This window comes from Pelobates fuscus, chromosome 6 (genome assembly GCF_036172605.1).
Source record: "Pelobates fuscus isolate aPelFus1 chromosome 6, aPelFus1.pri, whole genome shotgun sequence".
Taxonomy (NCBI): Eukaryota; Metazoa; Chordata; class Amphibia; order Anura; family Pelobatidae; genus Pelobates; species Pelobates fuscus.
This window is the reverse complement of record NC_086322.1, coordinates 59,845,876-59,859,466: the sequence shown is the minus strand read 5'-3', so window position 1 is coordinate 59,859,466 and position 13,591 is coordinate 59,845,876. Positions and strand designations below refer to the sequence as shown.

The 13,591-nt window shown below is 39.4% G+C and overlaps 1 protein-coding gene across 1 annotated transcript in view; it reads left to right on the top strand.

Annotated features, from left to right (window-relative positions):
* WFS1 (wolframin ER transmembrane glycoprotein) overlaps positions 1 to 8,701 on the top strand; it is a 36,112-nt gene extending 27,411 nt beyond the window's left edge. Inside the window, exons 4-8 of the mRNA XM_063457750.1 lie at positions 724 to 868; positions 2,358 to 2,528; positions 4,984 to 5,064; positions 6,312 to 6,457; positions 6,771 to 8,701. Coding sequence (XP_063313820.1) covers positions 724 to 868; positions 2,358 to 2,528; positions 4,984 to 5,064; positions 6,312 to 6,457; positions 6,771 to 8,576 — 2,349 coding nt within the window. The 3' untranslated portion in view covers positions 8,577 to 8,701. The remainder of the gene's footprint in view (positions 1 to 723; positions 869 to 2,357; positions 2,529 to 4,983; positions 5,065 to 6,311; positions 6,458 to 6,770) is intronic.
* Positions 8,702 to 13,591: the final 4,890 nt, after the last annotated feature.

The following is a 13,591-nucleotide window of genomic DNA, read 5'->3' as shown; positions in this document are numbered from 1 at the left end:
GATCAGAAGCACTGTCAGCTCTCCCTTGCCGCCGCCTGCCTCCTTATCACCCACCAGTATATATTGCTGCTGAGTTTGGAACAAACCAGTGCCTACTCTGCCTTGCTATGTAACCGCAGCTCCGGGGGCACCCTTAGGTGGCCAACTGGGCTTCCTGTGACAGGCCATCGGCATGCTCCGCAAGGCTCCCTCCACCTCCTGGCGCCAGGGTGCGGCGCACACTGTGCACCCGCCCAGGATCCCTGTTTGCAATAAAGTAGGTAGCAAAAGTAAAATCTGTAAAAAGTTTATTTTCCACTATCTTTTCATATCTCCTAAGATGTACTCCTTCCCTCTTCCCGACACTGTACAAACCTATTTGGAATCAGTACCTCCATGGAGAATTTCTATATTTTTATTTCCTGTTTTTTCCTACCCATATCTTGTGTAATATGTGTATGTTTCCCACCAAATCTCCTCTCTACCATATAAAGAGTTATAACGTTTCCAATGTTGTTTTGCGCAATATTGTTTATATACATTATATACTGGCTCAACCTGTACTGGTCTGTAATATCTTGAAATTTCAAATTTAGATTAAAAAACATCTACAGCATTTTTATTTTGTTTTGTGGATTGCACTAGAGGCAGAATAATGGGCTGGTCAAGTTTGATCCGTATTCAGAGGGATTTAACAAATAAAATAAGGAAACCGTTAAATGTATAAATTATTTCTTATTACAGTTGGGAAAATACTATTTGAAACTTGCTGAGGAAGAAAATGAAGAGGTTAACAGCTGCGCTGCAGTGGACTGGCTTGTCGAGGCTGCCAAACAAGGTCGAAGAGAAGCCGTGAAACTCCTGCGCAAATGCCTGGCAGAGCGTGTAGGTTAGTTTACGCTGTAATTCTATAACGGATAATATCACATACCATTGGCATTTTCGCATTACGTTTGACACACGCAAACTTAACTTAGTCCTCTTGCATTATAATAGTAATACTCTAGGGTGCTGGATGAGTTTTTGGTAAATTTCAGATGTTTTAATTATGTTTTCTACCACTGAAAATAACTCAAGAGTTCCACCCCGCAATCCGCCATATACACCATCACAAAAGTGTGATCCGGGCTGTGTGTAAAAAAAAAAAAAAAAAAATCGGTGGTGGTATGGCTACATTAATTTTATTGAAAGGTTCCACTTTTCCTATGGGATGAGTGCGATGAGGGATAAACTACTTACATCCTAAAGTCCTGTCCAGCAGAGGATTACGGAGACGATTAGACCACGTGGTCCAGAATGAGTGGCTCTTGATTGGCAGATCTTTATGTTAGGAAGAAATCTCCCTTATGCTGCGGTCAGGCTCTCCGTTGTTTGCAAAGGTTGTGAATAATAATAATTTAATGCACTATATAGATATGTAAAAAAATTAAGATAAATCTTTATGAAATACTCACATGGACTATGTTGGAATTTCACTTAAATTCCAACTGTCAAGAGATATAAGACAAAGCAGGGACTACGTTTGTATTTTGCATTTTACCTATGCCTGACTAAACCATGTACCATCATAAAGTTTTGTCATTTTTTTCCCCAGCCATCAGTAGTGACGACTGTAAAGGAAAAAGGTATTGTCTATGGCAGCTCCCGTGGTCTTGCGGAATCCACTATAGATATCAGTGTTGTACTCTCGTGCATGTGCGAGAGTACGACACTGGCGTGGACTCCCAGGCAAAGTGTTGACACTATTACACTTGTCTTGCAGTTGCCATATTAAAAAAAAAAAAAAGAAGAAAAAAAATAGTAATTATAATTATTTGGTTGTTCTTCTATAAAGTGTTTGAAATATTTTGTGGAGGGTGAGCACACTCGGTGGGCACAGTCTAGCTATCTCCCATTTCTGGTGATAATCTTAAAGGGAAACTATAGGCTAGGAATACAACATTGTATTTCTAGCTCTATAGCTCCCTATAGTGCCCCCTCTCGTTTGCACACAAAGGTTTAATTACATTTGCAGGGTTAAACTGACCGGTGCACGGCACCCAGACCACTTCAAATGGCTGAAGTGGTCTGGGTGCCTAAATAGTGTCCCTTTAAGTTTATAACTTTGGAATTTTGTGGAAATCACAGTTCTAAGAAATGTTTAGTAAAGTATTTGTGTATGTGGGTTTTATTTTTTTTTTGTTTTATTTTTGTTTTTTCTGTGTGTCAAATTTGTGCATTATACGTTTGAATAGGAATAGCTTAGCAGACCACAATATATTTCTCCACCAGTAAGTGTACTCCTCTTGGCATTTTCCTGTGGTTGCTGCACATTTAGACCTTACGCTCCCAACTTTGACTCCACATTAAAATGACAACTAGATTTTTTTTTCTTTAAGGTATAACCACTGAAAATGAAGATGAAATTAGAAAACTCTCCTCCGAGACGGACCTGGAAAGGGCTGTGAGAAAGGCAGCATTGGTCATGTACTGGAAACTGAACCCAAAAAGGAAGAAGCAGGTACCCGTCTCCGAGATATTGGAAAACGTTGGGCAGGTCAATGCAGAAGGTTAGTACATATTGGCAAATCAATAATAATTTAAAGTAGGGCTTGACAAATTTGTTTTGAATCTAGGAGCCAGATAAAACAGTCATAAGCCATTTTTTTTTTTAAACTAGCAAATTTTATTTTACAAGAAATATACAATTCTTAAAGGGACACTATAATCATTGGAACCACTACAGCTTAATGTAGTTGTTCTGGTGCCTGTAGCCTGTCCCTGTAGCCTTTTCAATGTAAACACTGCCTTTTCAGAGTAACACCTCTAGTGACAGTCACTCAGACGTCACTAGAGTCCTGTCTCAGTGCTGCACAGTGTGCAGCACTTTTGTTCAGCGTCTCCACGCTCTGAATGGAGGTGCTGAATGTCACATATAGAAAACATGCTCAATATCCTCCCAATGCTTTCCTGTAGGAAAGCATTGGTTTAACGGAGATCTTAAAGATTCATTATCTCACCCATGAAGGCAGGAAAAGCCGCGGAAAACTGGCATGGCGTGGGAAAGCAGGTGCGTAAACACCTCTCTTGTGATCGGAGGGGTGCAGGTACCTAAAAAGACACAAGACACACTTTCTGACACTGACACACACGCTGACAGACACACGCACATTTTCCATTTTTATTTGATCCACCCATCCCTAACTTTGGGAGAGCTGAGTGGATTTTCCCTGGGGTCCAGTGGGGCTGCTAGCTCATCCTGCGTGTGAGGGAGCAGTGATCTTCAAGCGGCTCCTCTCTGCTCCCTGTAGTGATGCCGGGAGCCGAAAATTACATCATATTCCGGCTCAAGGCATCTTTAAACAGCGCAAGGGAGCAGAGGGGAGCTGCTTGAAGATCACTGCTCCCTCGCATGCTGCCCCAGCCGATCACAGCGATGTTCCCCAGGGCGTCCGCCTGCACGCTCCATGATCCCCAGGGCGGCTTCATTGTTCACCCATCCTGCCTTTAGCTAAAGGGCTTTAAATCCCAGGCGCTAGGGCAAAATTTCTAGTCACAATGGCGACCTGGCCCCTGGGATTTGTCGAGCCCTGACTTAAAGGGACACTCTAGAAACACGTTAGACCCTCTCGACTCTAGACACCAAAAGCACTTTAGCTTGCTATAGTCCCTTATGTGTGATGGGTGTTTGCTTTTTGTAAAATAAAAAGAGGGGGGATGCAGATTGCAATAGAAAATTAACCTTGTTACACTCCCCCAGGCTGTCAGACAATCGGTCCTGTTACTTTCTAGTTGTTTTGCTCAGTGTTTCTAAATTCAAGAGGCAGCAATTGCCCAGAGCACCTGCCTTGCAAAGTCTTCTCATTGAGCTGAATTGAGAGATCTGTGATTAGACAGCCACAGAAAGTCTGGGCTTGGGAATAAGGAACACTTGCAGGGGCATCATACTAGAAATCTGCAGCTTTTGTATTAATTATAATATAATTTTATAATACCGCCCCAATTTATTTTTAAATGCATGCATGTTTTCATTTGGAATATAGCTACTAAATTACTTAATTTATGTTTTTTGTATGTGGGCGGTGTCACTTTAATGAGAGCCCATTTGATTTATAGTTTGTGTTTAAAAAGACGTTTTAGTGACAGACCGGACATAAGTGAACTAACCTTGGCAACAACCAATAAATATTATTTTTTTCCAACTGTTTAACGGCTCCGAGCACACTGTGTTCTCTCCCCAATCATGGTGAGATTGGGTGTTTTTTGTGAATGACTTGCTCACGCCTGGAGAAAATGGCAGACCGGTATTGGTTTTATTGATGTATATAATGTTTGACATTTGTGTTTTTAATATGCCGTTTTGTTTTTTCTCTTCTATAATATATGCTCTGATCACACTGTAGCTTTAAAGTTTGGCACCTCAATGTAGTGACATAGACATTGTCCATTAATCTGGCATTGCCTCGGTTTATGTTGCTCAGATGGCCTAATGAAAAGACTTGATACCTTTATGTGAAATAACTGGTGTGGTCTACTTTACAAACAGTATGCCACGGTAGAGGTACGGTAGTTTAAACCCGAATCCTGATATCTCTAAAACTAGAAATGAATCCAGCAATACAATGCTACCAAATAAGAACGTTGTAATTTGACCTTGTGACTGTCCACAAACCTGGTTAAAGTTAACTTGGAGGTTATTATTGTGTTTGACTGGTGCAGTACAGTGCAAATTAGTCTTTATACTAGTAGGACCTAACATGTTTATTAATTTCATTGCAAATCAGTGTTTGTGCATGACCACAATAAAAAGAATACTTTTTACTATTTGCTAAATTGGAGAATTGCTTAGAACTGCAGCAATTTGCCAGACGAGGCTCGGGGCGTTCTGTGCAATTATGCAAAGTTGTAATGGTTCTATGAGTTTCCTTTCAATGTACACTTTCTATATTATTTTATTATTTATCTAGAAGTAAATTTGGGTGATCCGACTGAACCCTTATTCAGGTCTCTGATTTTCTGTTTTAGATGCTGTAAATCAGTCAGGCCCAGTTCCAAAGGCTACACAGAAGCAGCGCCGGATGTTGGAGCGTTTAGTCAGTTGTGAACGTGAGTAGAGTCTAGAGTCACCCTATTGTTTATCACAGTAAATGTGCTGGATAGTTTGGGATATATTTTACTCTAATTATTTATTTAAAAAAAAAAAAACTGATAATATAATCTTGATGTGATGTCTGAAGGGAGTTACTACATCCAAGAGTCAGGGCCGGGTTTCCCATTAGGAGGAGCTGGTACCTGCTTAGAGGCGCCTATTTACAGCATTTATAATGTGCCTTTTTGGAGCTAAAGTGGGCTAGTGAGGGGACATATGTACCAGGACCCGTGGCCAGTATCCAGTGTAGTCTAGTCTGCTTCCTAGGCTTTTATAGCAGTGCTGCAAGCACAGTTATAGAGGATGTAAGACTCTTCCCATCCCCTCCAGTGTCTGCGTCTGAGGCTGAACAGGAAGTGGAAGGGTCACTTCCAATCCGCCCACTAATGCCCACTCACACGGGAAATGCATTGCAGGAGGAGTAGGGACATCACTGAGTGATGCACCCTGTATAACCGCTCTTGCATCTCTATTATTCATCTTATCAATAATTTAGCAAATAACCCCACAAGCTCCATATGCTTGTTCCTTAAACACCCCTCTTTCCAGAACCCTAAATTTACCCCCTCCTGAAACCTAAACAAACTCTTTACTTCGTCACACTTTTAAGCAGTCGAAGCCTAAACCTAGGAAACAAAAACCTTTATATAAATCCTAGATTTAACTCCTTTTAAAAGTGAAATACCCCAGTAATGAATGTAAACTACTCTAACACTAAACCCAATAATTCTGAACACCCCTTATACAACAACTATAACCCCTCTCAAGTTTTTGATTCTTTAAACACTAAACACCCTATGTAATCTAAGTCTGACATAAAGAAGAAACATTTAGAAATCCCACTATTGTTTTTTTTTTTGGGGGGGTGGGGGGGAGTGCAGGGGTAACAGGAGGTTCCTTAGAATTCTGTGTGTACTGTACTGGTTTTGTAACTTCTAATTTGATGGGATCTTAAAAAGTCAATCTTTCAATTATAAACTGTAATATACCACACTATGGTCTGCCTGTATATCTATATTTCAGGCCAAATCTGTATTCCACTTGATGATAAAATTAGTTTGTGTGCCCTCACCCCCCATTACTGCTTGTAATTATTTCACTGTAATTATGTTGTGCTGAGTGACTTGACACAGGGTTATAGTAACAATAATTTTCAAGAACAACCTTCACTTTTGTCTCTTGTTTTAATCTTTCAATGTTTCAGCTAAAAGCCACATTGAGCTGGATGATTTCGTTGAAATCACAAAAAAGTATGCAAGAGGCATCGTCCCGACCCACTTATTTCTACACGACGATGATGATGATGAGTTTGCTGGAAAAAGTCCGGAAGAATTACCCCTTCAAAAGAAGGTATATGTACTGAATTTGGAAACTTAATTCTACTTTCTTGCTTGAAATTGATATATGGGGTAATATTTCCATACATGTACTACTACATGATGCTTTTCCAGAGGTTGTCATTCTGAAATCTACCTTTTGGACATCTCTGGTGGTGGACATTTTGGCCAGCCTGACTTAAATGAATTGTAGGTTTCCTTGTGTGTATATATATATATATATCCATTCATAAATAAGCTCAATTCTAATTATGCTAATTAGTAAGTTAACATTTTTTCTCTATAAAATGTTAACATGCCTTTCATTGTCTTTGTCTTCTTCCTAGATCATGAAATATCCACTCCACGTCATCACCGAACTTAAAGAGTACCTTATTGATGTTGCATCTAAGGCCGGAATGCATTGGCTGTCAACGATTGTGCCAACACATCACATCAATGCCCTTATCTTTTTCTTTATTATCAGTAACCTTACCATAGATTTTTTTGCCTTTTTTATTCCTCTAGTCATTTTCTACTTGTCTTTTATCTCCATGGTGATTTGCACACTCAAGGTATTCCAAGACAGTAAGGCCTGGGAACACTTTCGCACATTCACTGACCTTTTACTTCGCTTTGAGCCAAATTTGGATGTTGAACAGGCTGAAGTCAACTTTGGTTGGAATCACTTGGAGCCATATTTTTACTTCCTCGTGTCTGTTTTCTTTGTGATATTTTCCTTTCCCATTTCAGACAGGCACTGGATTCCTTGCTCAGAGCTAGCCACCATTTCTGTTTTCTTTACGATCACCAGCTACCTAAGCTTAAGTACATGCGCAGAACCATATACCCGGAGAGCACTGATGACTGAAGTGGCTGCTGGATTGCTCTCTCTTGTGGATATCATGCCTGAATCTTTGTCCTATATTCAGCTACTTGGAAAAACTTTTTTCACTGTGCCCATAGGTCACTTTATTATATTTCGCCTAAGCCTCCCATGTATCCTATTCATATACTTATTCTATCTCTTCTTTAGGATGGCACGGTTACGGAATTTCAAAGGTGTCTATTGTTACCTGGTGCCATATTTAGTGTGTTTCATGTGGTGTGAACTGTCTGTTGTAATCCTTCGGCAATCTACAGCCATAGGCCTTATACGTGCATCTATAGGATATTTCCTTTTCCTTTTTGCTCTCCCTATACTCTTTGTGGGCATTGCTGTGATGTGTGTTGTCCATTTCATAAGGTGGTTTATAGCGTTAGAAATTACCAAGATCATGGTTACTGTGGTTTTGTGCACCATCCCTCTGCTTATTCGCTGGTGGTCGAAAGCCAACTATTCCTTGCTTGGAATGGTTAAATCGCTCACTAGGAGCTCTATCGTAAAGCTAATATTGGTATGGATCACTGCCATTGTAATGTTTTGTTGGATTTATGTTTATCGCTCTGAAGGAATGAAAGTTTACAACTCCACCTTAACATGGCAGCAGTATGGATTTGTATGTGGACCCAGGGCTTGGAAGGAGACCAACATGGCACGAACCCAGATTTTGTGCAGCCATTTGGAAGGTCATCGGGTAACCTGGACGGGCAGGTTCAAGTATGTTCGTGTTACTGAAATTGACAATAGCGCGGAGTCTGCTGTAAACATGCTCCCTCTCTTCATTGGTGATTGGATGCGATGCCTATATGGCGAAGTATATCCAGCCTGTGAACCACAAGATGTTACAATAGAAGAAGAGGAACTCTGTCGCCTCAAATTTCTCTCTAAACACAGCTGCCACATGAAAAAATTTGATCGGTACAAATTTGAGATAAGTGTGGGTATGCCTCTTAACGGCAAAAATGGTAACAAGAGTGAAGAAGATGACATTACAAAAGATATAGTTCTAAAAGCAAGTAATGAGTTCAAAACGGTGTTACTGAACCTGAGACAAGGCAGCATGATCGAATTTAGTACCATTCTGGAAGGTCGACTTGGCAGTAAGTGGCCAGTGTTTGAGCTGAAAGCCATCAGTTGCCTAAATTGCATGGCCAAGCTCACTCCTGCATCAAGACATGTGAAAATTGAACACGACTGGCGGCGTAACGTGCATACAGCCATTAAGTTTGCGTTTAATTTTTTCTTTTCCCCGTTCCTTTCCGCTGTATAGAACTGTGGAACTGATACAGCTATAGGGTCACTGCTTAAACCAAAGTGACATTTATAATTCGTAGCTTTAACAGTTTACTCCATGTTGCACTTCGTTGACTGTACTGTTGTATATTTTCTTTAAGGAAAAAAATGTATACAGTTTCACCGATTTATACATCATGTTTAAAGAGGACATTTTGTTGCATGAGAGTCTCTTGTTGCTTGGAAAATGGATACATTTGCAGTGAATTTTTGAAAGCGAAACCTTAAATAGAAGAATTTCTCCACTTAACAAGAATGTACCGGTGCAGACAAAAAGCTTAAAGTGTGTGTAATAAAATACTAGTAATATTATACCGTAGAAATAGAAACGTATGCACTAAAACTATACACTGCAACAAAAAGAACAGCGAATCTGCCTTGAAATATGTGCGTTGTGAGCGTTAATTACAATCACTGACCGTTTGTACTTTTCAGTTACATTGACTGTTATTTGTATTAAATTATGTTTTCCCTTGTAAAAAGCATTAATTTCTCCCCAGCCCGTTCCAGAGCTTCATTTGTCAATCTCTCTTTACTGTGCTGGAAAACATTGGGAGACAGTGACAAGCACCTTAAACAGAGAATGTTTTAATGCTTGTTAGAACTTACCTCCTGCACCCCATTAAAGAGTGGATCTAGTCAGGGAGCAGAACGTGAGTGCAATTCTTCCTTGAGGAGGCGATCAGTGACTTATTATAAAGTGGGTCTAGATAATTAATAAACTGGGTGCATTCACTTTTGTTATTATGGAGCTACATTGTTAAAAGCTAATATTGCCGTACAATTGAATTTATTTCATAGGTTAAATACACTTTAAAAAAAAATTATTGGAGTGGAATAAAACATTATAGAATATATAGAAGTACAAATTTTTTAAAAAATATTTTGATCACAAGGTTTAGGCAGATCTGCAGCATATACAAGTCACAACACAATTTAAAAAAAATAATTAAATAAAATTTACAGAGGATTTTGATGGCATGTTTGCTGCAGTCCTTGTCACTGAGATGTCAGTGAATGTTTTTCTCAATCTGGCTTAATGGAACCAGAAGAGGGGTTTGAAAGACACGGTCACATTCTGTTCCCTGACCACTAAAAACTAACTCGCAAGTGCAGGCTCTTGTTAAAATAAACACTGGCACCATCATTTGTTTGCACCTGACACCCTATATATTCTTTAATGTGAGTGCAATAAATATGTATATTTGTTTATATATATATATATCATGGTTATATATTCTATATAATATTCATTAAAATCTTGTCAAAGTTACATAGAACAACACAATGAGGCAAAAATATGGTACAATATGTGTTGTGTCAACATGCATTGAAGACAAAACTAGTATTGGGGCCTCAAATGTATGCACAAACTGATAACGGGAGCTAAACTAGTAACGAGATTTGTTTAGTTTTAATATGTGTTTAGTTGACTGTCTTCTAAATCTGCACTTGCTCCTCATTCTAAAATAATTCTGGTTTTATTTCAAACTTACAATTTAAAAGAACAATTAACAAAAAGAGTATAACAAATGGCTCAATTTTTTTCTTTTCTCTGTGAATAGTTGTATTGTCGGAAAAATCACGTTTTAGTTTTGTTTGTTTTTTAACATGCAGTTATGTGAAATTTCCAAAGTTGTGTCATTTATTATGGCCGTTAACATGTTTCTTTTTTTTTTTTTTGGTAAGAACATAAATATTTCTGCTAAATTCTCCAAAACCAGCAGAAAGGTTATTTTTTTTTTTTCTTTTTTTTTTTTTCTGATGTTTTCACTTAACTAACATTTAACAGTTCATTGTCAATGGATTCAATATTTAGTTTTGTTCTACTAATGCATTTGTTCTGCAGAATACTGAAACCTGTTTTAACACTACACATGATGTAAATAATGTCACTTCCACGTGTTCATATTTATAACAGAAAAAGTATTATGACATGCTAATTACAGTAAAATGATGCCTTATTAATTCTTAGATTCCCAAAGCATCATGATTTTTTTTTTTTTTTTTTTTTCTTTTTGCCCTGTGCTATATTGTTCAGTATCACCTGTGTATTTTTTATTTGTGAAGGGATTGCCTCCATTAAATGTATGTATTCCAGAACGGATGTGTCGCCCTTCAAAGCATGTATATACTTTGTGACATAACATTAAAAATAAATGTAAACAAAATTAATGTGAACAATGGACACAAGTGAAAGGTTAGCCACTGCCATAAACTTAAATCTCTGCAAGGGGTTATAGTTTCGTGGCTTACAACATGTCTCGAGATGTTCATTTTTCAGCAGTAGGTAACAGGTAGAGCCTGCAGTTAAAAACATTTTATTTTCCCTTTTTGTTGCCTGGATAGTCCCTTTTAAAGTAACAAGCTCTATAATGGTTATGCTGCTCCTATCCCCCTTTGCCAGTAGTCAAACCATTTTAGAAGAGTTTGACTTCAAACCCGGGGTGCCCCAGTTCTCTACCTGCCTTTTTTTCTTCAGCAGCTGGGGAGCTAATGGCAATACAGGGCTTTCCTTATTGGCTGAGAGTAAAAATCTGAGGAGGCTTCATTGGAGGTAGGGGAGCAGCACCTGGCAGATTCTAGTTAAAGAGTCAGACTTTTTCTAAAACAGTATGACTTCTTACAATGGGGGAATGCTCTTTTCATCATAACCACATCAGCACTACACTCAACAGTTTATTCTAGTACACTGCAAAATAAGGGAAGTTACAAGATTTCAGGGTTTTTTTTCAGGAAGTGTGTAGGGAAGCTGTTAGAGAACAGAAAATATGTATATATATATTTTATGTAATATTCTGTACACGTTAACTTTTTGTTATCTTGTACCAAACTGGAGTAAATGCAGAAGTGAAAATGTTTGAGGAATTAAGGGCAGAAATCCTGTATCAGTTTGCTTGCTACTTGCATCACCATTCTTTGGCCAGAGAGTCGGATTTTCAGACCAACAGAATGTTGATGAGCTGCTATATGGTATCTTGATATTAGAACCAATGCATCTTTATGGGGAAAGCTCAGCGCCTCCATGCAAAGCATGGAGACTCTGAACTTTAGTACTGCACATTGTGTAGCACTGACGCAGGAAGCACGTCTAGTGGCCATGTCACCTTTTATACCTGGTGTCTCAATAGGAGGTCCCCAGGAAAAACAATATAACTAAAACATCCCCGGCGCCTTGGTGTCTGTGCCTGAGCTGGTAATTTATTTAGTGGCCAGACACATTGGCACCAGGGTAAAAAATACTATATACATTTTGTTCCCATACCCACACCCCCACACAACCAGTGTCTCCAGGAAGCTTTGGTGAGAGGACCCACTTAGTCCAAAAAGGGCTCAGATCAGATGGGGCTAGACCAAGTTAGGTGAAAGTCACATTTTTTATGGGTCAGGGCTAGCCTGCGATCCGGCGCAGAGTTCAGTGATGCCGAGTATGGTTTCGTGGTCACCTCAAAAGGACAGTGCTTTCTGTGTGTACATGGAGCTCCCCCGTGTACTTGATGTCATTTAGTGCTTTGCCACTCCCTCTAGCATCCCTCCAAAAAGTGGCCTAATTGCTGGTCCTGGGACAGAGAGCACCATCGTTGAAGTTTTAGCTAATCACAGAGTTGCCAGTGTTTCCAGAGTTCCATAGAGTTTTAGGGCTGCTCACAGTCAGGAACGCCATGCCTCAGCGAATCCCTGGTCGGTGCACAGAGACTACTGGACTGGGAGGTACGGGCTGGAGGGGCAGTTAGTAGTGAATATAGTCTTTTAGGAGAGGGGTGGCAGTTGGGTAGACATGTACGCTTCCTAGGTGACCAGGCGGTCCGTCACAGGCATCAAATGTGTCTAAACTTAATTTAATCTTCTTAAAGCATATTTTCTTAATCATCCAGTAGATGGCTCTGTTGCATTAAGAATGTATTGTACTGTGTTTCTGATACAAAAGTTTGATTTGCACTGAAATTAAATCCAGATTGCTAAACCCAAATGAAACCAGACTATAGCTCATTTAAATATTCTTTTTCCACTTTTTTTTTTTTTATATACTAAAGGTGGTATTCTGATTTCATTTCACTATAATTTGAAAGGTTAATCACTAAAGTGAGTTTCAAGTCCGTTATACCTCAGGTTCAGGTACGTTGGCCTAAATTGTGAAATTCACTTTGAATTCATACTTGAGTCAGCAGCGTCAAAATGGCTGGTGTTACCTATTGAGGTGATTCCTGGTGTCACTCCCCATGGACCACCTTCCCTACAAAACCATATGAGATCCCTGTTGGTGCAGTGCACAGCTTTTCTGGCCTGCACCTTCTCTGGGTGCAGACCTTGTATATTCTTGTTTGACTTCCAGCTCTCGGTGTCTGAGCATTGATACCAGTGCTTTGGTGTATAACCTTGATAATGTTTAGTGAATGAAGCCCCAAAACAGGGTTATTTAACAAACTATGGAATAAAGGACATCTAAATCGAAATGACAAAATTTACACTGAAATAACCGATCTATGACTATAAGTGAATTTGATGAATTTTTGTCAAATATGCTATTGGATTTTGCCATTAAGGTTTGAATTTGCTACAATACCACATTTAGTGAATAACCCAGACAGTGTTTTTTTGATTTTTAGTAAAAAGACCTAAACCTGATTTTCACAGTGAGAAGACGCATGTGTCCATAGAAAAGCATTGGAAAATTCTTTCCCATGGACTGATTGAATGCACGCACGGCTGTTGCCGCGCATGCGCATTCGACGGAAGAGGGAGGAGAGTCCCCAGCGCCGAGGGAGCCTGGCACTGGAGAAAGGTAAGCGCCTAACCCCTTTCTCCCCCTAGAGCCTTGTGGGGGGGCGGGACCTATTAACACTATAGTGCCAGGAAAACGGGTTTGTTTTCCTGGCACTATAGTGGTCCTTTAATCGACTTGGTGTTTTATGTCTCATTTACAGTATTTTGCTTCAAGTCTCAATAAGTTATTGAATCAAGAGGCAGTGTACATGTGTGGCCATGTTTGCT